The sequence below is a fragment of the Bos taurus genome, chromosome 27 (genome assembly GCF_002263795.3).
Source record: "Bos taurus isolate L1 Dominette 01449 registration number 42190680 breed Hereford chromosome 27, ARS-UCD2.0, whole genome shotgun sequence".
Taxonomy (NCBI): domain Eukaryota; kingdom Metazoa; phylum Chordata; class Mammalia; order Artiodactyla; family Bovidae; genus Bos; species Bos taurus.
The window spans coordinates 23,881,601-23,905,426 of NC_037354.1; the positions used below are offsets into that span (position 1 = coordinate 23,881,601).

The 23,826-nt window shown below is 43.3% G+C and overlaps 1 protein-coding gene across 7 annotated transcripts in view; it reads left to right on the forward strand.

Annotated features, from left to right (window-relative positions):
* The window catches only part of DLC1 (DLC1 Rho GTPase activating protein), a 522,282-nt gene that overhangs the window by 485,749 nt on the left and 12,707 nt on the right, over positions 1-23,826 (forward strand). For 6 of the 7 annotated variants that reach the window (XM_024986239.2, XM_024986238.2, XM_024986237.2 and 3 more), the window contains 5 exons: positions 7,305-7,376; positions 12,695-12,776; positions 19,150-19,213; positions 20,772-22,180; positions 23,044-23,220. In XM_024986239.2, the coding sequence (XP_024842007.1) occupies positions 7,305-7,376; positions 12,695-12,776; positions 19,150-19,213; positions 20,772-22,180; positions 23,044-23,220 (1,804 nt within the window). Of the gene's footprint in view, positions 1-7,304; positions 7,377-9,761; positions 9,786-10,602; positions 10,717-12,694; positions 12,777-19,149; positions 19,214-20,771; positions 22,181-23,043; positions 23,221-23,826 lie in introns of all 7 variants that reach the window. The other variant, XM_059882195.1, reaches the window with a different exon arrangement.

A 23,826-nucleotide genomic window follows, 5' to 3' on the forward strand; every position in this document is an offset into this window, starting at 1 on the left:
GGGGTTGATGGGGTACAGAGGGAGAATTTATCTGCAGCAAGAGAGATAGGAGATGAAGAGCCTGTGCATCCTGGGACCCGAAAGGAGTTCAGGAAGACTAGAGTGGAGCTTGCATTTGGAGGCCTTCCGTGAGCAGAATGGCTGGGCAGAGGGTGAGTTAAGATGGCTGTGGGGTCTGCTGAGGAGTCATGTCTGAAAGGCAGTGGCAGTCATCTAGGAATTCTGAGCAGAGGAGTGACATGACATGACATGACATAAATCATGTATTTCCTACAGACCAATCCAGGGCTCACCTGCCCTTTGGACTAGGAGAGAGTTCATGAGGGTAAGGACGAGCAAGGGTTATCAGAGTTCTGTGGGAAGGATGCTAGGATACCTTGGGAAGAAAGAGTCTGGGATAAAGGAATATGAAGAAATGCTACCTGGTTCAGTGGTCCCCGATCCTGACTACCTTTACATTTACTTAGGAGCTTCTTTCAGAGAAGACAATGGCACCCCACTCCAGTACCCTAGCCTGGAAAATCCCATGGATGGAGGAGCTTGGCGGGCTACAGTCCATGGGGTCACTAAGAGTCTGACACTGAGCAACTTCACTTTCACTTTTCACTTTCATGCACTGGAGAAGGAAATGGCATCCCACTCCAGTGTTCTTGCCTGGAGAATCCCAGGGACGGGGGAACCTGGTGGGCTGCTGTCTATGGGGTCGCACAGAGTCCGACACGACTGAAGCGACTTAGCAGCAGGAGCTTCTTTAAAAAGATGTTGTCGGATCCTCTCTAGGTGGAGAAAATGAGAACACTTGGGAGTCGTGGGTAGGGGGTAGGGGCGGGTTAGAAGACTCCCCCAGGTCATGCCGCCAGGACCCGGGCTCAGAGCCTCCGAGGTCAAGTGTCTGAGGCTGTGGTTTGCTCCTCTGCCCCTGAGAAACCCACCTGCCAGGGAAGGTGGGCCTGTTGGTGCCCAGCTGTATGGCAGTCCTGTAAAGTGGGTGCCCTGAATGGAGGCAGGAGAACTGATCCTTTGAAGTAATTCTTCCTTCCATTTGAAGGAATGTTTGTGACCGGGGTTAGGAATCATGGTTTAGATCAGAAAGCAGCGCCTGCCTTCACACAGCCACGTGCTTCTCCGCGGCTGGTAAAGCACCCGCGTTTCTATGGATCTGTGCCCGCAAGTCTGCCCGCGTAGGGGAATCCACGGAATCCGGAACGTGCTTGAATTTTCTTACATTCCTCCCGATTCCTTAGAATTGTATTTAAGAGATGCATTCCGTGGAGCATTTGCCTTGAGGCCTGATTTTGGAAGCACAGGGCAAATCACAAAGAAGCCAGGAAGCTCGATGAGAGTTTCCACCTTGAAGTCAGAGCAGAGGGGAGGTGGAAGTACTCACATCCTGCTCAGACCCGATCGTTGCTCAACCACTGAGATGGCGAGTTCCGCGGAACGATGACGGAGTTGGGGAATTTCTAACTTACTGTTGAGGGGTGAGGGGAAGCTAGGGTCACCCCATCATGCCAGGAAGTGTGCAGATACGGCCTCATGGTTCCCAGTAAGACACCAAAGGTTCTCCCGAACCTCGTTCATCTAACACAAGTCATTACTGAAGCTGGTTCCAGTAAAAATTTCCTATTTCCTCCTTCACACGTTTGTCTGTTGTTGGCTTAGAGAAAACCCAGATCTAAATGTATCATTGTATTTCCACTGCATTTTCAGTTTCTGATGGCACTTGTGCCTGGTGGGGAATTAAAAAAAATTGTCCCGAGAGCCTGTTCAATTCAGTTCAGTCGCTCAGTCGTGTCCAACTCTTTGCCACCCCATGAATCGCAGCACGCCAGGCCTCCCTGTCCATCACCAACTCCCAGAGTTCACTCAGACTCATGTCCATCGAGTCAGTGATGCCATCCAGCCATCTCATCCTTTGTCGTCCCCTCCTCCTCCTGCCCCCAATCCCTCCCAGCATCAGAGTCTTTCCCAAGGAGTCAGCTCTTCGCCTGACAGTAGTAATGCTGCATTCACATGGTTTGGCTTAATATTGTTAACGTTGTTCATTGATTTTTTTTTTTTTTCAGGGAAATTGGGGTTGCTTATTTCTGCAAGTCTTTGCTCTCTGTCACACTATGGCAATTGAATGGCAAGAAGTGGTTGTTTCTCCACTTGTTCCCTCATCTTCATATCTTAGGGATATTCCCAACTCACATGTTAGGATCAATATGAGGAGTCAGAGAATTCATACACCTTTGAAGTGCTTAAACTAGGCCTTGTACATAGTGAGTGCTCAATAAAAGTTAACCATTGATGGAATTGTTGGGAGGCATCTGGGAAGACTGCCTATAGGAGGTGACACTTGGCTGAAGCCTTGAAGGATGAGTAAAATTTGATAATGAGAAAATGGGAGAGTATTTTCCACCAGGGATGTGTTGGGGGGTGAAGAAGGATCATGTTTACTCTGGCTGGGGTATGGAGCAGGAACAGGGAGCTGAACAGTTCCATGCCACGTGGAGAACCTTAAAAACCCCGGGGAGATGTCTAGACTTGTTTTCTAAGCAGTGGAGCAGGAGCTCCAGGGAAGTTTGTGCAGGAGACACAAGATCAAAAATGTAATGGAGGAAGTTTGATGAGGCAAGGTTGGTGGCAGGAGTCTCAGGAAAGAGAACAGGAGACCTGGAGTTTCAGTTAGGGTAAGAGTGGAAGTCGTGGCCTGGATCAGAAGGGAACTAGAAAGGGTAAATCCCTACCTGACCTGGTAGGAGACATGGGTTCTTTTCATATTAAATAAAATGGATCTTAGACTGTTACCATTTTCTCTTGGTAACTACAAAGGGGTGAGAGTGAAGTCAGTAACTATCCCATTTATTAAAAAGTCAATGACAGCTTTTTACAGTTTTTCTAATTCTGATTTCTATAGAAGCAACAGGTTCTCATTTATTATGCATCCTAAACTTTCATGAGTGGACACTGTTAAATGTAAACTAAATAGAGGCGTGTCTGTTTCCCATGGTTTGATATCTAAAAGAAAGACATTCTCATCTATATTAGGGAAAGGAAAAGGCAGGTAAAATTACTGATCTCTGTAGTTCTTGAAAGTGCTGCTTTTTAGCCATTGTAAGCCTTCCATTAAATTATCTGCACAAGATGCAAATCTTGGCTTAGTCACATCGTTTCTTTCTAACCAACTGCCCCCAAGAAGAGTGGGTATGTGAACAGATTTTTAGATCAATTTTTGGTCATTTGGGGACATTTCTTTTTCTTAGTGGTGGGAAATGAATAAGAGTAACGACATCAGTAGGCATTTATGTATTCCTGAAGTGGCTTTACAGATGCTGACTGCAGCCATGAAATTAAAAGATGCTTATTCCTTGGAAGGAAAGTTATGACCAACCTAGATAGCATATTCAAAAGCAGAGACATTACTTTACCAACAAAGGTTCGTCTAGTCAAGGCTATGGTTTTTCCTGTGGTCATGTATGGATATGAGAGTTAGACTGTGAAGAAGGCTGAGCGCCGAAAAATTGATGCTTTTGAACTGTGGTGTTGGAGAAGACTCTTGAGAGTCCCTTGGACTGCAAGGAGATCCAACCAGTCCATTCTGAAGGAGATCAGCCCTGGGATTTCTTTGGAAGGAATGATGCTAAAGCTGAAACTCCAGTACTTTGGCCACCTCATGCGAAGAGTTGACTCACTGGAGAAGACTCTGATGCTGGGAGGGATTGGGGGCAAAAGGAGAAGGGGATGACAGAGGATGAGATGGCTGGATGGCATCACTGACTCGATGGACGTGAGTCTAGGTGAACTCCGGGAGTTGGTGATGGACAGGGAGGCCTGGCGTGCTGCGATAAATGGGGTCGCAAAGTGTCAGACACGACTGAGCTACTGATCTGATCTGATCTGGTCTGAAGTGGCTTTAAATGAATAGGCTCAGACAGTAAAGTATCTGTCTGCAATGCAGGAGACCTGTGTTCAGTCCCTGGGTTAGGAAGATTCCTTGGAGGAGGGATGGCAACCCACCCCAGTATTCTTGCCTGCAGAATCCCCATGGACAGAGGAGCCTGGTAGGCTACAGTCCATAGGGTCACAAAGAGTCGGACACGACTAAGCGACCAAGCACAGCACATATGTGAAAACACTTTGTGATTTGTTAGGTATTATATAAATAAATTTAAACATTCTTTAGAAAAAATAATGCCATACATCTTTCATGCCTCTTGTCATGAAGCCATTTTAATAAGAAATCAGGAACATGTTCTAAATAAGTGGTGATGCTGGCTGGAGAATTGTGTCCAGTTAAGGCTTGTGTGTGTGTTCTGATCTGATAGCATGTCTGAATATAGTCCAGAAAAAGTAGATGTTGAGAATTTGTGGCTATTCACCACTTATTAAGTAAAATAGGTAGAAAGCAAATACTTTTTAACAATCTATTGTTTGACATCTAACAATCTGTTGAATGGAAATAACCTCTAGAGAGTAGAAGAAGCAAGATACTTAAAATATTTTTAAAAAACAAACGTTTAGCTTCTTTTCTCTCCATGTCTATCTTTGTGCCATGGCCATGGGGGTAGAGGGAAAGTAGTTTCCACATCTCTTAAAATAAAATGTTGAACTTTTATATGTTTTTCCAGCAATACAGTTTTCTGGGAAATGTTTATTTTATGATTTTATTTAAAGATTCTTTAATTCCTTACTGAATGAGGTATGGATATAAATACAAGAATAACTGTTAAGTGTAGATAATTCTCACTGGACAATTTGATACATTGTTTGATTCAGTATGGAGATTGAGATTCTTCAATGTCAATAGAGTGACACGTTCCAGCCACTCTGTCCTTCAAAACCCCAAGTTCAGTCCTGAATCTTGTGTTTATGATGCTACTTTCATCGCCACTCTGAAAAGATTCATCAGAATAATAAACCTTGCCCTGTCTTTTATTGCTTCTCTGCTGCCATAAGTGGTTTTGTTTGGGTATTAACTAACTTATCAAAAGATAGTAGCAGGCTTTTTTCTTTGGCATGTTCATTCAGTAAGGCCATCCTTACTTGTTTTAATGAATTTGAGTGTTCTCAATTCTCTTTTCTCTAAAGACTCAAAGAACTCATGAAATAATAAGTTAAAACCTATTCTCTAAAACAATAAAGTTACTGCACAAAAGTGAGATATATATTACAGTGAGACATATATATATTTCTCTCTGATGGCTTATCCGCCTCCTATCTGGCTCAGAGGATTAAAGTGTGATGAACATTTGAATGTGGAGTAAATTAAGCAATACTGAGACATTTACAAATGAGTGAATAGCCTTACACGCTAAGTACTCTGCGGATCTGAGGAAGGTGGGAAGAAGGGTTGAAAGAATATTTTTTGTGCAAACTGAGAAACTAATGACTGTGCCCCGAACTCCTCTGTGAGTCAGTTTTAATGGGGTCGTAACCGCACAATTGCACTCATCTCACACGCTAGTAAAGTAATGCTCAAAATTCTCCAGGCCAGGCTTCAGCACTATGTGAACTGTGAACTTCCTCATGTTCAAGCTGGTTTTAGAAAAGGCAGAGGAACCAGACATCAAATTGCCAACATCCGCTGGATCATAGAAAAAGCAAGAGAGTTCCAGAAAAACATCTATTTCTGCTTTATTGACTATGCCAAAGCCTTTGACTGTGTGGAACACAAGAAACTGTGGACAATTCTGAAAGAGATGGGAATACCAGACCACCTGATCTGCCCCTTGAGAAATTTGTATGCAGGTCAGGAAGCAGCAGTTAGAACTGGACATGGAACAACAGACTGGTTCCAAGTAGGAAAAGGAGTTCGTCAAGGCTGTATATTGTCACCCTGTTTATTTAACTTATATGCAGAGTACATCATGAGAAACGCTGGACTGGAAGAAACACAAACTTGAATCAAGATTGCCGGGAGAAATATCAATAACCTCAGATATGCAGATGGCACCACCCTTATGGCAGAAAGTGAAGAGGAACTCAAAAGCCTCTTGATGAAAGTGAAAGAGGAGAGTGAAAAAGTTGGCTTAAAGCTCAACATTCAGAAAACGAAGATCATGGCATCCGGTCCCATCACTTCATGGGAAATAGATGGAGAAACAGTGGAAACAGTGACAGACTTTATTTTTGGGGGCTCCAAAATCACTGCAGATGGTGACTGCAGCCATGACGCTTACTCCTTGGAAGGAAAGTTATGACCAACCTAGATAGCATGTTCAAAAGCAGAGACATTACTTTGCCAACAAAGGTTCGTCTAGTCAAGGCTATGGTTTTTCCTGTGGTCATGTATGGATATGAGAGTTGGACTGTGAAGAAGGCTGAGCTCCGGAAAATTGATGCTTTTGAACTGTGGTGTTGGAGAAGACTCTTGAGAATCCCTTGGACTGCAAGGAGATCCAACCAGTCCATTCTGAAGGAGATCAGCCCTGGGGTTTCTTTGGAGGGAATGATGCTAAACCTGAAACTCCATTGGAAAAGACTCTGATGCTGGGAGGGATTAGGGGCAGGAGGAGAAGGGGACGACAGAGGATGAGATGGCTGGATGGCATCACTGACTGGATGGACGTGAGTCTGAGTGAACTCCGGGAGTTGGTGATGGACAGGGAGGCCTGGCGTGCTGTGATTCATGGGGTCACAAAGAGTCGGACACGACTGAGTGACTGATCTGATCTGATCTGAAGCAGGGCTTGAATGAATTTGAACACCACGTCAGTTGCTCTTGGCTGTACTGTTTATCCGTACTGTCTATAAGATATTAACCGCGGGGTGCCAGAAGCTGTTTCGGGTGTTTCAGCCTGCCATGACTGTGGGGTTCATTGGCTTAGTGCCCTCCAGCGCCTCTGTGCCGCCTGATAGACCCAAAGAGGCACCTTCACAGCACACAGGCCGCTGCACGCATCCCATCGGGTCAAGCCAGTTCTCTTCCAAGGTGTCAGATGTACTTGGTGGCCTTCTATTGATGTGAAAAGTAAACCAAGTTAAGCCACCCAGACCTAAAATCAATTGTTTAATCCTCTTTCAACTGTTCTCATGATGCCCTGTTTTTGTAATTCTTTGTAACCAGAGCACAGAAGCAGTGCAGAGGGACTTACTGCTGAGACTCCATTTTTGTTTCTTAAAGGAAAGATGGATAATTATATGTATCTTTTAAAGTCCAAAAAGATGCAAAAAATTTAAACCATTTGAATAAGTGGGTTTTGTTTTTTGCTTATCCCTTCTCCAAAAGGGAATTATGTAGCTAAACCAGAGTTTATTAAGGAAGAAGAAGCAGAGTTACACATGGCTAACATGCTTGTTTGTCCTCTCTTCTCTTCTAGAAATCGAAGCCAAAGAAGCTTGTGATTGGCTCCGAGCCGCAGGATTCCCCCAGTATGCCCAGCTTTATGAAGGTAAGCTGGAAGCGCCTTTCTTTTTTTTTTTTTAATTTTCATTTATTTACTTTTGACTACGCTAGGTCTTCGTTGCTGCTCACAGGCTTTCTCTAGTTGCAACCAGCGGGGGCCACTTCCTAGCTGCGGAGCGCAGGCGTCTCACTGTGGTGGCTTCTCTTGTTGCAGAGCATGAGCTCTAGAGCACAGGCTCAACGGCTGTGGCGCACGGGCTCGGCTGCTCAGCCACATGTGGGATCTTCCTGGGCCAGGAGTCAAACCCGTGTCCCCTGCGTCGGCAGGTGGATTCCAAACTCCTGGACCACCAGAGAAGTCCCATGCCATTCCTTTATAATGGCCATAAGCGTATCCTTGGTATATGATTATTATTGATCTGCAAGTTATTTTCAGATATTTTATTATTTACTTGAATATTTCATGAAGGAAAAAATATAGCAAGCACCTAAAACCACCACCACCGAAAAAAGCCAGGACCTTGATAGCAGCAGACCTACCAGTCTCCTGTCACTCTGCCGCCCCCTGGCCAAAGTAACCATCATGGAATCACACACACACACACACACACACACACACACCTGCTGCTGCTACTGCTGTCACTTCAGTCGTGTCCCACTCTGTGCGACCCCATAGACGGCAGCCCACCAGGCTCCTCCATCCATGGGATTCTCCATGCAAGAATACTGGAGTGGGGTTCCACTGCCTTCTCTGACACACATACCTAGGAAAAGCATTACTGGGTAGTTGGAAAGATGTACATGCAACTTTGTAATGGAAGTTTTTGAAAAGTTCCTGTACTGATCCCACCCCTCCATATAATATAAAAAGATCCTGTCTCTGCACATGCTCTCAACCCTTGACATTGCCAGACTTTAATTTTTGCCATTCAAATGGATATAAAATGATATCTTACAAATTTTGACTGCCATTTTTCTAGCTATTGATGATAAGACACATTTATTCATGTCATCTGGCCATATGTGTTTGCTCTTCTGTGAAATATCTGTTGCCTATTTTTCCCTTGAGTTGATTGTGCTTTTCTTGATAATTTATAACAGTTCTTTATTCTAAACACTGAGGCTTTGTTGGTCATGTGTCATAGATATATTTCCCTACTTTGTCATTAGACTTTTCCTTAGATTGTCATTTGATCACTATTATTTCTCCTGAGTCATTCAGTTTTTAATTAAGAAAAAAGTGGACCCTTTTAAAGAAAAAAAAATCAAGATCTAGGCTGACTTTTAGTGGCTTCCCTGGTAGCTCAGACAGTAAAGAATCCGCTTGCAATGCAGGAGATCCGGGTCCGATCCCTGGGTCAGGAAGATCCCCTGGAGAAGAGCATGGCAGCCCACTCCAGTATTCTGGCCTGGAGAATCCCATGGACAGAGGAGCCTGGCAGGCTACAGTCCATGGGATCGCAAAGAGTCAGATACGACTGAGTGACTAGCACTTTCACTTTCAGGCTGGCTTTTTGCTGGTTCTTCATGTCTTCCTCAGCACCCTGAGCATCACTTGAATGCTGAAACAGGGTGCTGAGCACCTTGAGTCTCACTCATGTCTTTGGCTGCTTGGGGTGGGCAGAGTGTGCTCTGTATAACGCAGGGAGGAAGAGGTTTTTCATTCAAACTGGAGGCTTATTGTTCTTATTGCCAAGTGTCTCTCATTCATCTGTCCAGCCATCTATCCATCCAACCATCCATTCAGCTAATCAACAAGCCAGTATTAATTCTGCACCATCAGGGGTGTCCACCACTTGGGTAGATGCTGCAGATTTTGTAGAAATAAAACAGTTCATACCTCAAAGAACACCATTAAGAGGTTGCCAGATATCTCAAAAACAAGCATAATTTTAGTTGATTTACACTGAAAGAATACATCTTTTTCACCACTTAAGAGGAAGGAGATGCTGTGAGACAGGCATTGTGTGACAGAACTGCTGAAAGAGCCAGGTTAAACGATGTCATTCCAGTCTTTTCACCAGGGATGTTCAACTCTTCTCACAATAAATAGTGATTTTAAGATGTTTCTTTTGCTCTCCCATCCTTCTAGGATGATTACAAGCAGGCTGCTTCCTGTAGCAGAGGCAGTGGGCTCCCTCTTGTATCTACTGGTCACCAGCATTCTTCTTTAATAAATGAACAGAATGCGATGATGCTGGGAAAGACTGAAGATAGGAGGAGAAGAGGGCAACAGGGTGAGATGGTTGGATGGCATCACTGACTCAAGGGACATGAGTCTGAGCAAACTCCAGGAGATAGTGAAGGACAGGGAAGTCTGATGTGCTACAGTCCATGGGGTGACAGAGTCAGATGCAACTTAGCAACTGAAGAACAACAGATGCTAAATGGATGCAGTTTGTCAGCTTGGAGGTGCTCCCGTGATAAACAGGCTGCATTTTTAGGACATATTTATTTGGCTCCACTGGCTTTTAGTTGCAGCTTATGGGATGTAGTTTCCCCACCAGGAACTGAACTGGGCCGCCTGCATTGGGAACATGGAGTCCCAGGCCGTGGACCACCAGGGGAGTCCCCTTGCAGCAGGTTGCACTGAAGAGGGAAATGGAGGGAGTAGGGATGCTCCCCAGAAGCAAACTGGGGTGAAACCACAGAGATCACTTTTATATCCTTAGCTCACTCAGCTAATCTAACTCATTACTTCATTAATAATGCCTGTTCTTCCTCTTTGTAGCCCAGACTGAATGTATGATAGTTCCCCATGAAGATGGGTTTAAAATTATTTTATAATTAGACTATGTAGAATATCTTACTGTTCCTCCATTTCACAGAATATCTCCAATTCCTTTTCCTTCTTCCTTCCTTTTTTTCTCTCTTTTAAGGTGTTTGGTTAGCCCGCGTGTGTATTATGTGGAGTTGCTTACTGTTCCCGTAGGAGAATTTTGGACCTGGTACCATTTACAGCACCTCTGTCTCTCAGTAGGGCTTTGGCGGGGGTGGGGGTGGGGCGGCCAAGCATTCTATTGGATTTTCAGTTCACAGCTCTACTGGAGATGTGGAAAGATAATTGCATTTGCAGTGGCAGGAACATGCTTGTCCTTTTGTTCTCCTGTTTAGAAATTAAATTTCCTTCAATTATGTCAATTTTTAGTGTTGATTTGCTGCCAAGCAGCCCTTTCTTGTGATGTGTATCTTTGCTGAGATCCCCTTCCGGTCTCTGCTTACATCTTTCCAAATCCTAAGAGACAGACTATATTTTCGCAAGTTACAGTTTGGGGGTCCCTTGATGTTTATAAGTCTTTTGAAGCCTGAGTCTACTTTTGAGGTTGTACTAGACATTGTTCTAAGCATTTGTAATTTCTCTCCTTTGTCCTGCCCCTGGGTGCGGGGCAGGTACACACACCCCATACCACCACACTCATTCCTAATTCCTAGCTTTATTTTGGTCATTGACAGTATATACATCCTGCACTTAAACCCAAGCTGGAAGTTTAGATCCTAACCTGAAGAACTCTGAGAACTACTGAACAACAACAACAAAAAGTAATTATTTCACAAGTCCCTACTTTTCCTAGAATTTCTCTTCTAAACAGAATTTTAAAGTTAATTTGGGTCAGGAAAATAATCTAAAATATAGCTCTGGGCACACTGAGTTCGGAATTGCTAAAATAACAAAGTTGCTGTCTCAGATGCACTCAACGGGCGTGCTAACTTTATGATTTACATGTATTAAGTATACAAGCGTATTCTCTAATATAAGCTTTGTCCTTTAATACTTAGAGTGCATGGTGTCTGTTCAAAGTGAAATACAGTTGCCAGAAGCTTCAAACAGCTTTATAATCGGTTTTGCTTCTATTTACTAATCATTTACATTTACTAGAAGTCTCTCTTATTGCTACTATAGGGGTGCCACTAATCATTTCCCTAATCATTTGGTCTATGAGGTAATGAAGAAAGGTAAACCCTCCAATACTGAATTTTATAAATTTCTTCATGACTCTTTAAGCTCTAGCTATTTCATTGGTCTGTCTGTCTTACCATTCAGAGAACAGGATCACTAACTTTAGCCTTCAGAAAAAAGAATGGACCCCAACACTCATTATGTTAGTTTTCAACATTGGAACAAAAAAAAGGTATTTATAAGTATAATCTCTGGGAAATTGATGACTGAAAATAAGGAGCTTGATACCATCCTCTAAAACCAATGATCATAAGTTAGAAGCCATAAAAACACAACGAACCATTATGTGCTCCCACGTCAACCCCAGAACTAGAATACTGTTAGTTACTTGTGTCTCCAAAACTACCAACAGCCATGTCAGTTTCCCCTGCAGCATTACCCATTCGGGAGGCCAAAGGGATCTTTAGGCTCTGTGTATTCTGGTGTCCTGCAGTGCTCTATTCCTGACCCACAGAGTTGCATAGAAGGAGTCTTCCTCACGATTTTTTACAAGCTTTTAATAGGAAGGCCCGTTATTTACTTTAACAGCTTGGAACACCACAGAGGGATAACTTGCTCTTATCTAGTGGCAGTTCCAGAGCTCTGTCGTTTTCCACGGAAGCACTGCTGGTCTTCTTCCTCCCTACTCTTCCTGTGTGTTTATCAACGAGGGACAGAAAAGGGAATTCTTCCATTGAGTTGACTCTTCCCCCTTTCTGCTTTTCGATTTTGATATAACTTAACGTATTCGTAGAGTAGTGAACTCTTCTACCGATAAAAGGATTTGGGATTCTGTCCTTCCACACCAGCTTTTAGAGCTGGCCTTTGTTTCAGGGGGATTTATATAAACCCCTGGAAAGCCATATGGAAGTGCTTGTATTTGTTTAAAAATAGCACATCCTGAATTCTCTTCAGCTTTTGATGTCATGCAAATGGTTGGATTCCATTGACAACCATCATTGTTCTCTAGATCTTTCCTTGGCCTGGTTTTCTGTGACCTCTTCCCTGATCAAATGTGAGCAAAGACACACATGGTGGGGGGAGGGAGGAAGCAGCCACATTAGAAGGGAGCATCCTTCTGGTATTCATTCTGGTTTAAATTATTATTTATATAGCAGGTCTGTTGACTGCTGATTTGTTTAAAGGTGAAACAGTGTTTTGAACCACTTATCTCTGACAACAGATACTTGAGTCTGCAGACCACTTGATATCCAAGCTCCTTTAGGACACAGAAGATATTGTCTTAAACTGCTTTACATTCCCATAGCACTTGGTAGGGAAGGAGGTAACCTGCACACAGTAAGTATTCAAGAAATTATCTTGTTTTTGACTGTTTTGTGTTTTTTTTTTCTCTCTCTGCTAAACTGGGCTAGATTGGCAAGACTCTGAATGCTCAGTAAGTATATTTGTTTTTATTTTTCTTACAGATCTTCTGTTCCCCATTGATATTTCCTCAGTCAAGAGAGAGCATGATTTTTTGGACAGAGATGCTATTGAGGCTTTATGCAGGTAAATTGAAATGTTTCGTGTGTTTTCTTTCTCTTTCTTCCTTTTTAAGAGCATAGTATTTATCACTGGGATGACTTTGCTCTTGTTCTAATTAGGTCAGGTGTCTTTTTCTTTTTGGCTGCACAGTATGCACAGTCTCAGTTCCCCAGCCAGAGAGCGAGCCCGTGCCCCTTGCAGCGGAAGCACGAAGTCTTAACCACACGACGGCCAGGGAAGTCCCTGTTTATGTCCGGTTTTTGAATAGTATTTGTATATAGAGATTTACTTCTTCATGAATCATAGGCCTTTTAATTAAAATTAGTAACTTCCTATTATTTAATATTGCCATTAAGGTAGCACTGTCCTAGGGCATACTCAGTACCATTCCATATTTGATACCATGTGCTTCCTGAAACAGGTAATGTTCAGGCAGTTTGAAAACCTGGAACAGGGTTTTTTTTTTTTTTTAAGGCAGTGTAGTTGACTGCTCAGCCCCACCCAGGTACCCTCAAAGAGTCAAAGCTGCTGTTGAATGGAAGTAACACGTTTAGAGGAATCAGTGGACGTGGGAGACGGGGAGACTACGCCAAACTAGAGGCAGGAGGACCGTGGCTTAAATTCCAGGAAAGCATCTCTGAACCTCTCGAGCTTCCCCACGTACACATTCATAACAATAGGATTAAGTACGACTGTAAAATAACTCAGCACAGCCTTTAACAGAAAGTAGACAGGCAGCAAATGAGCACTGATGGGAAATGTGAGAAAAACTGTCAGAAAGCCTTGTTCGTGGTGCTGGTGGATTTTCACACTGAGCAGCTCGCGGGCTTTAACGAAGTGGAAGTGATAAAATACGCCGCAGACGGTGACAGGACACTGATAATCCTCTCCAGCTCTTCAGGACATATTATTCGTTTTTAAGCTAATCATCCTTGTAATTTTTCTCAAAACCTATAAGCCATCAAAGGTGAATTCTGGGGAGAAAAAGATCATACACAGACTAGCTCACTTGTTTATTTGATTGTAAAATTAGTTTTCTTTTAATTTCGGTATTACCTTTAACTTGGAAAAGCATCATTGAGGTGGAATGGCACCCAGGATGTATTTCCCTTTTACAGGCAAAGAAAGCAGTTGTAGCTCTGTGAAAATACTGTTTTCTGCCTTTCTTATGTCATCCATTAGTTTTTGAAGCACCGAACTTAAGCAGGAGTTTTAGGGAAAGACAAATAGGGTATTTACAATGGAATATGGAATAGACTAGTTCTCCTGGCTTCAGAAAGAAAAAAAAAAGCCACATTAACCACAGAAACACTGTCACTTTTCACATCCAATTGAACGACTGCTTAGAAAAGCCCAGGGTATGTAGACACTTTCTGAGAGGAACCTGATGCCAAGGCCCCCACCCCCACCCCGCAGAGTGTATAATATCATAGCTATGTCATCTGTAATGAAAAAATGTCCCCGACGCAGTTTAGGAGGGAAGGAGACCGCATCTGGAATATAAATGACTCCAGGCATTTCTGAAATGTTTGAATGCTTAGCTGTGGGACAGAATAAATTTCTTCTCAATTCATCACTGGTGATAACGCATAGAAATGAGGTCACTCCTAAGATGTGTCCTAGGAGACATACTCATTGCCTCAGATCATCCATCTCACACATTTCAAGCTATTTAGTGAGTGTGCCCTGTAAACAGCAGCAATGGCTTAGGAATTTCTGGGTCATAAAAATATCATGGCAGCATCACAGCCCAAGGGGTCATGATTAGATTCTTGTTTTTGTTTTTTTAATATCAGTTTGAAATGTAGTTACCCTGTCTGGGTCTAAGGACATCCTCCATACTTTGTGGCCTACACTGGCTGTCAGCACCATCAGAGAGTCTGCCTCTCTTTGAAGGGAGTAGATCTGTACTCTTAGATCTTTGATGAAAAGAAAAGCCCAAAAACAACTAGACCTTGCTCTCTCTTTGGATTCCACAGGTGTATTCTGATTGGTCTTTGGTTTCTCTTGCTGTTATTGTTGTTCAGTCAGCCACTCGTGTCCAGCTCTTTGTGACCCCATGGACTGCAGTCCATCGGATCAATTTCTCTTATGTGCAGAATAATATCTCATAGGTTAAGTATAAGAAGAAAATGCAATGATGGATGTCAAGTGCTTTAAAAATTACCAGGCCTAAAACCGACACCCAGATTTGAGTATGTGGAGAAAGGCTTGGGGTAGGATTCAGAATTCACAGGAATAGTCATCAAGTTGATTGTAATGAAAACCCAAGGTCTCTTGTCCACACTTTCACATAAACAGACTTTTTATGGCAAATGATTTTCCTTGGAGAGGGCTAAACGAATGTTCTGAAGAAGAAGGAAGTGGCAAGCATCTTCCTTGGAAATGCCCTCCAGATCCTGGGATGTCATCAGAGTAGTTGGGGACACTTGCTTTTACTGATGATGATATTCATCTCATTTGCTAGACTGGCCTCTTCTATGTACTCTCTCAGCCCACAAAATTCAAAGGGCCAGCAGATCCTGAATCTATAGTGTTGTTTAAAACTTTGCCTTGTGATCTGTTAAGTTTTTTCTAGACAGACTCTTTCATAGACTTCCATCTTTTTGCCTTGTTGAAACAGTTTGAGCAGTTGATTTTAAATACATACGGTAATGTAGTTAACAGAAACTCAGCTAAAAGTTTTACTTTAATAAAATATTATTAAATATTTAATAGTTTTTACTTTAAAACTTCTTTAGGTTTGTTTTAAATGAAATAATTCTTACATGGTTTCTCTTTCCTGCCACCACCCCCCCCACACACATACACACAGATCAAATGCTCCCATTTACATACTAGTACACACTCCCATGTTCTGCTTAAAGGTTATTATAAACATTCATGTACTTAAAACTTGTGCAGATCTTAAAGCTCCTTTTGGTCAATAATCTAGTAGGCGCTGACCTCTTAACATAATCTACTAAGAGCAGAAAACTTGTAGGCAGTGTGTTCTTGAGAATGATAATGATACTGTCTTAATATAAAGTTTTATAAAGTTTTGTAATGACCGAAAGTTGTGTAATTATGCAACTACTAGATTGTTTGGGTTTGCATTGCTCACCAGCATTCTTAACATGCACACTTGTAAGGAGTAAACATACTTGTTTCCTTGGAGAGATTGGCTTTTGTCCCAGTCGCGCTAGCTTTGCTGTTATGATCCAACCCCGATGATAAGGCCAAGATTCTGAGAGCATCACATTCAGTATTAGTACTAAAGGAGTGACTCACTTGTCTTGAAGCATATGCAGATGATAATGCAAACTGTGACCTCTTAGAATACCTTTTCTGAAATCTTCTCTCTATAACTTCATATATCCCACATTGCTGCTTTCCTGTGAGGTTACAACTGACTCCTATGAATACACCAAAGAATTACTTAAATAAAGTGATAATCATATAATGACAAATCGTATAATGACAGTAGCATCTTCAATCTGAACTTTATTATAAAACCGCCCTTGAAGAGCCTACGCTCTGTGAAGCACCCAGCCACTTAGTACATTTCAGCTATGTTACTATTTTGGTCCTATTAAAATAAAAGCAATTGCAGTAATTCCAAGAAAATATCTTTAAGGCCTGGAAGAATTTTTATTTGTCAGGTCTATGTGGGAAATTGTTCCTTTTTTATTTTTTTTTATATTTTTAAATAGTATATTTCTTAGGAAACTCAAAATTATGCTTTTAGTGCCAAATAATAACAGCATCTTGGAAATACATTTCTTTGAACCTTTCGTTTCACCTTCAGCATCTCAAAGCAGAATAAAACTGGTAAGCTATTCATGGATGTTCTTGACACCTGGCTAGTATTTATTCTTTGGGAGGGGGGGTATATTCTTAGAGAGAGATGGGGGAACAATGTTCTTGGGTTTTGTTTTTTAAGTTTTATTCTCTTTTTTAAAAAATTGCTTATTTATTTTAATTGGAGGATAATTACTTTAAAGTATTGTGATGGTTTCTGCCATATATCAGGTCATAGGTATACGTTCCTTTTTCCTTTCTCACTTCTCTTCTGCTTTCCCTGTTTCCACTTTGAGTACGTGAGGCCCAGGACCACGCCTGCCATGGTTTTATCAGGGTGCTTGCAGCTCCGCCAGCAAAGCTCTTGAACCTCTGATGGCTCACTCCGTGCTCCCTCCCACTCTGAGCAGAGTGCAAGTTGCCCAGCAGATAAGACTGACACATTCCTGAGGAGCTGAGCCAGCAGGGACCCTGGAGGCCAGAAAGGACCCCCGGGCTTCCGGACAGACAGTGTGAGATACCAGTGTTCTGCCACTCACTGGAGGAGTCATACTTAGGGTAGAAGCTGCTTCCGTATATTATCATGATTAACATTTATTTTAGAAAGGAACACGGAAGAGACTGCTTCTCAGGGCCAGAGTCACCGTGTTTTAGTCCTGTAGCCTTGGACCAGGTTTGTGTCCACTCCAAGCCTCATTTCCTCATCTATACATTGAAAATAAATAGTAGTATCTCTCTCAAGATGAAATAATACACGTGAGGCTCCAGGCACAATGCCTGGCCCAGAGTGCATCCCCAGCTGCTACTTCATGTCAGTACCCTCTCTAAATTGGTAACATCCCACTTTGGAGGTGCCTAGGGGACACGTGAATTCCATAAAAACTTCAGGAATAACTCCTGGGCTTCAGTTTTGAAGCGCCATTAGCTTGGTGCTACCTAGAGAAAAAGATAACGCTAACCTTTACAAAAATGACCTTCTTTTCTGTTTGACTCAAATCTGCAGCTTGTGAAGTAAGTCCCTCCCCCACCCCCACAGGGATCCATGCCTAGTAAACTTGATTATAAACACCACTCGACCATTAAAGCCCTAATGAAGTCAAGTGGGTATTTGATTTCAGGTTTGATTAATGAAACCCAGACCTAAGACTGTAACCATCCTGGATTCTTTACATCTTAAAACATTTGAGAACTAAAACACTGTGGATACAAGTCATTGAAGTAATGGATGCCCCTTTGAAAGGGACTTTATGTCTACTCGTTTTAATGTCTGTGGACTTTTTTTTTTTTTAAGTTATTTGCCTTCTTTCCATTCCCATTATCAGAGAGAATTTTCCTGAGCATAGGTGCTCTGTTTAGGATTATCTTTGTTTATCCTATAAGCAGGCTACCACATAATCTATGAAATCAAAGGCAGTCTTATCACCAGGCAAAAATACTTTCTACCCTCCTTTATTCAAGTTATTAGACAAGCTGCAAGAACAGGATCAGAACGATAGAGCCTTGAAGAGGGCTCAGAATCAGTTTGAACTTGTGTGCATTAAACGTGCTTGTCCTGTGAAATAGGAAGAACTGCAGTCTTAACTGATGGTGGACGGCAGCTATGTTAAGGATCCATTTGAAGACAACTAAGTGATGGTCATCTGGAAGATGTTAGAAAGATCTGGGGCCTGAAAAGCTGTCATTCACAATTTTACATGCCATTTATTCCTGCATCTGTAAAGGGTTTCTTTCTTTGAGCTATTTCATTATTTCCCAGTGAGGTGGAGTTTTGCTTTAAGTACTTCATTTTCAATGAAGCTAAATTACTTTCCTAATTTTAAGTTATTACTCTTTGGCAGGAATTTTTTTTAAAAAAGCATTCAGAGTAAAAAATTTGACTCCTGTTCCAAAGAAGAATCTGATTCAAGCTCTCATTTTTTGAATTTTTAAAGATGTTGACCTTTGAAGTATACAGTTTTTAAAATTAATCATTTGCACTGTTGCTACGACTATACCAATGCATTTCCTGTCCTATACAGGAAGCTGAAAAAAAGAATTAGGTAGTAAAGAGAGTTCAAATCTCCTTTCTATATAGAGCTCACTAAATTTTTTAAGACTACCTATCATTTGTTTATCATTTGCAGAGATAACTAAAAATAGCTTTATTTTTGTATTTGAATTTTGATCTGAGATAGAATACATTACAACAGCAAACACTTTATTCACCAGCATCTCAGCTTGGTTACATGTTCATGTTCCTATTTCTGTGAAAGGAGACATCACTGGCTTTTACTCCTTGGCACTGGGTGGAAACACTTAATGGCTCAACTTAGGGGCTGTTGGAAGAATACATGTCTTCAAATGAGGGTTGTTTGTTCTGTCAAGAATAAGAGGCACTTTACAGAACCACTGCAGTGTGCCATTTCACTGTAAAATAATAATATTAAATGTAAATGAAAAAAACTTGTGAAATATATAAGTATTTTTAAACCACTTTTTAAAGAAGTTTCGAATACTCTTCTCAATTGTAGATATTAATGGATTTAAAGAAACTCAAACATGTCAACTGTTTGGAAAAATATTTAGCCACCCATCCATGGTTTCCTGTCTTTGCTAATGTTATTTCTTTGCTCTGTAGGCGTCTAAATACTTTAAACAAATGTGCGGTGATGAAGCTGGAAATCAGTCCTCATCGGAAAAGAGTGAGTATATAAAATGTATATAAAATGTATCATAGGGTAGGAGCAAAGGAGAAGATGAAAAACTGGATTATGTGTTCTCTGATAGATTTTGTTTCACAAATTCTTACTTCCTTGTTCTAAAAATACCTACATTTTAAATGTTATAATCCACACAGGTTTACCAAAAACTGTGTAGCCTTATGTAGTTGGAACCAATAGCTACAGCTAGCCAATAACCTGTATCTCACCTGCTATTTTTGATCTGAACAGATTTTCTGTGATTTTGCCTCATTAACTCAATGCCTACAACGTATTAAAGGGATGAGGCTTAAGGAATTCCGGTGCATTTTGCATTGCCTCCCTGCAGAAACAGCAATTGAAGTTCTTGGGAACTCTGTCTTCCCATGTGTAAGAGTATCTGTGTTTTGAAGCTGTAGAGATGGCAGGGAAGGCTGGCTGGTGGGATATGGAAGACTAGAGCTTTGAAGGGAGAAAAGGAATTAGAGGAGAAAGAGGGAGGGCTGGAAATCCCACACATTCTAGTGAAATGCCGGCACGTAACTGATTCGGATGGTATTTTCTCCTGTGTTTGAAATGTGAGGACATCTTATGAGATCTTAGGAGAAGAGGAGGTGGGTGTAGTGGTGGGAGTGAATACCACAAATTAGAGTAAACAGAAGTGAGTTTGGTCAAAGAACAGATTTTTCATTGTCAGAGTACCGATTTTAATTATCTAACCTACGCCAAGTTGCCTTCTTGGGGGAGTCAAACCTTTTAAACAAATCCCACCGCACACTGTGAGGAGCTGTGGAGAGGAGCCTGCAGGTCAGCGTTCAGTGCTCTCCACCCACTGTCCCAGGGGGCCCTGCTCACGGGAGACACTCCCATGCATCACACTGAACTTGATGTCCCATCAATAGTCTGTCACGGTGTAACCCTGGGTCCTGTCCATAAGTCGGGCATCACCAGCAGAGATGTTCTGTCGGCTGTGCGCATGTTACATGCCGGCAGAACTGGGTATTTGTGTAACCTTATTGAATGGCCTGGAGCATGCCTGAGTTTGAAACATCATAGGACTCTTGTGGCATTAACTCTGGTTCCCATGTCGATGGGGGAGGAATGAAAAGGAACAGGGAAGAGGCTGAGAGATGAGAGTGTTCGAGAACCACCATTTTAGTTGCAAAACGGAATATAAACACATACTGTCAACAGACAGCAAAACTGGAGGCAGACCAGAGGGAGTCCTACCCATTGCTGATTCCAGTTCAAAATATTTTACATGCCTGGAATTTTCACAGATCTCAGAGGTTTCCTCTGTGAGTGATTTAAGAGCAGCCTATAGATCCCAGAGTTTCCATAAAATAACTCTTCTTTAGCTTGAAACACTTGCTCAGGCTTTTTCCTGTGAAATGCTTACATTCATCTTGGCTATTTTAAAAAATAATAATAAAGCTGTAAGGGGGGGTATTGACACGAATGGCATTATGGTCAGTCTCCTGGCCCCTGGGCCTCGGGGCATGCCCTGCCCCGTGCTGCCTGCCAGTTTCAGGGGACGAATGGTTCCCTTCTGTCTTTGCAGAGCGAAGATTCCGACGAGGACGAGCCTTGTGCAATAAGTGGCAAATGGACTTTCCAGAGGGACAGCAAGAGGTGGTCCCGGCTTGAAGAGTTCGACGTCTTTTCTCCAAAACAGGACCCCATCCCTGGGTCCCCAGACGCTGTCCACCTGAAGAGCGCCCCGAGCCATGAAAACATGCAGACGGACCTCAGCGATCGCCAGGAGGTGGCTTCTGTCCACAGCACCGGCAGCCTCACCACCCACGCGCCCCAGCGCGGGGAGGCGGCCCCAGCCCGGACTAACTCCGTCCTCAGCGTCTGCTCCTCAGGCACCTTTGTAGGCAATGATGATTCCTTCTGCAGCCTGCCCTCTCCCAAGGAACTGTCCAGCTTCAGCTTCAGCATGAAGGGCCACGAGAAGGCTGCCAAGTCCAAGACGCACAGCCTGCTGAAGCGCATGGAGAGCTTAAAGCTCAAGGGCTCCCACCACAGCAAGCACAAGGCGCCTTCCAAGCTGGGTCTGATCATCAGTGGGCCCATCCTGCAGGAGGGGGTGGACGAGGAGAAGCTGAAGCAGCTGAACTGCGTGGAGATCTCCGCCCTCAACGGCAACCACATCAACGTCCCCATGGTACGGAAGAGGAGCATATCCAGCTCCACGCAGACCAGCAGCAGCAGCAGCCAGTCTGAGACCAGCAGCAACGTGAGCACGCCCAGTCCCGTCACCAGGACCCGGAGCCTCAGCGCCTGCAACAAGCGGGGAGGCATGTACTTGGAGGGCTTCGATCCCTTCAATCAGTCCACCTTCAACAACGTCATGGAGCAGAACTGTAAAAACCGGGAGAGCTACCCAGAGGACACAGTGTTCTACATCCCGGAAGATCACAAGCCCGGCACCTTCCCGAAAGCCCTTTCCAATGGCAGTTTCTCTCCCTCAGGGAATAACAGCTCTGTGAACTGGAGGACCGGGAGCTTCCACGGCCCCGGCCACATCAGCCTGAGGAGAGAAAACAGCAGCCCCAAGGAACTTAAGAGACGTAACTCCTCGAGCTCTGTGAGCAGCCGCCTGAGTATCTACGACAACGTGCCAGGCTCCATCCTCTATTCCAGCTCAGGTGACCTGGCCGATCTGGAGAACGAGGACATCTTCCCTGAGCTGGACGACATCCTCTACCATGTGAAGGGGATGCAGAGGATAGTCAACCAGTGGTCAGAGAAGTTTTCCGATGAGGGAGACTCCGACTCGGCCTTGGACTCGGTCTCACCATGCCCGTCCTCTCCCAAGCAGATACACCTGGATGTGGACAATGACCGAGCCACCCCCAGTGACCTGGACAGCACAGGCAACTCACTGAATGAGCCTGAGGAGCCCTCTGACATCCCGGAAAGGAGGGATTCTGGGGTCGGGGCCTCCCTGACCAGGTCCAACAGGTGAGTTTTTCTTACCTGGTGGGGGTGAGGGGCGGGTGATCAGAAAGGGGCTGCTTCTGCTTGCTGTGTAGGGAACATGGGATTGAACCATTTATAGCCATGAAATTCCTAAGGAAAGTGCTAGATGGGAAAATCCTATCATCCTAAACAATTAATGAACATTGTTCACTGGGTACCGGAATTTCAGTTTGGGAAGAAGTCAGTTCTGTGAATGGATAGCGGGGTTGATTGATTGTATAACACATTGTTGTCGTCGTTGCTTAGTCACTTCAGTCGTGTCCAATTCTTTGTGACCCCATGGACTGTAGCCCGCAAGGCTCCTCCTTCTGTGGGATTTCCCAGGCAAGAATACTGGAGTGGGTTGCCATTTCCTCCTCCAGGGGATCTTCCCGACCACAGGGACTGAATCCATGTCTCCTGCTTGGCAGGCGGATTCTTTACCACTGAGCCACCAGGGAACTCCAACACCGTGGATGTATTTAATGCTTCATGTACTTGACTGAGTGAAAGTCACTCGGTTGTGTCTGACTCTTTGCGACCCCATGGACTATACAGCCCATGGAATTCTCCAGGCCAGAATACCGGAGTGGGTAGCCTTTCCCTTCTCCAGGGTATCTTCCCAACGCAGGGATCGAACCCAGGTCTCCCACCTTGCAGGCAGATTCTTTACCAGCTGAGCCACATGGGAACTTAACTGTATACTAAAAGTGGTTAAAGGAGTAAATTTTAAATAAAAACAAACTGGAATGGAAATTGAATCTTCTCAGTTCCTAAGATTAGAGGCCAGTGAGTGACCCACTGCTGACTGTGCCTCAACCCATTAAAAAGCTTTCGTACTAACATTCCTCCCCCTTCTCTCGCAGGCACAGGCTGAGATGGCACAGCTTCCAGAGCTCTCATCGGCCGAGCCTAAACTCCGTGTCACTGCAGATTAACTGCCAGTCAGTGGCCCAGATGAACCTGCTGCAGAAGTACTCCCTCTTGAAGTTAACCGCCCTGCTGGAGAAATACACGCCTTCTAATAAGCATGGCTTTAGCTGGTAAGGATTTAAACTGCCCAGTGAACCATATTTGAAAACATTTTCAGCCAGCGCTGTCCCAGCACTGAGGGTGTAACAGGTGGATCCTGTATCTTTAGTTCATCGTCCTGACGCTGTAAGTGTCTGCATTCTTGAGTCCACGCACAATACGGCTTAAGCTGGCATAGCTTTAGAGAATTTCCATCAGGGTTGGTTGAGTTTTCAGCGCTAGGCATGATAAACTGCCAGTCGATAGGGTGAGACTTCTTTACTCTTCCACCACATTGTCCGGGCTCTTCCTTCCCAGTGGTAGGAATAGCCCACCACAGGCAAATACGTGTGCAGAATCAGATCATATTTTGGAAGGAAGGGAAGAAAATTTTAGATCATAGGATGTTATGAGAGCAACTTTGAAATGCTTAATGTACAGCACTTGGCTTTGTAACCCTCTTCATGCACATTTTTTAGAAATCATTTTTGATTGATATAGGTATCTGCAATATCACAAAAATCTACCTGGGCTAAAGAGTTTAGGTTGTTTTTTCCAACAAAGATTCTTGAGCAGTGAATAATAAAGGAATATACCACTCTAATATATTATAAACAAAAATAATGTACAAAAATAAA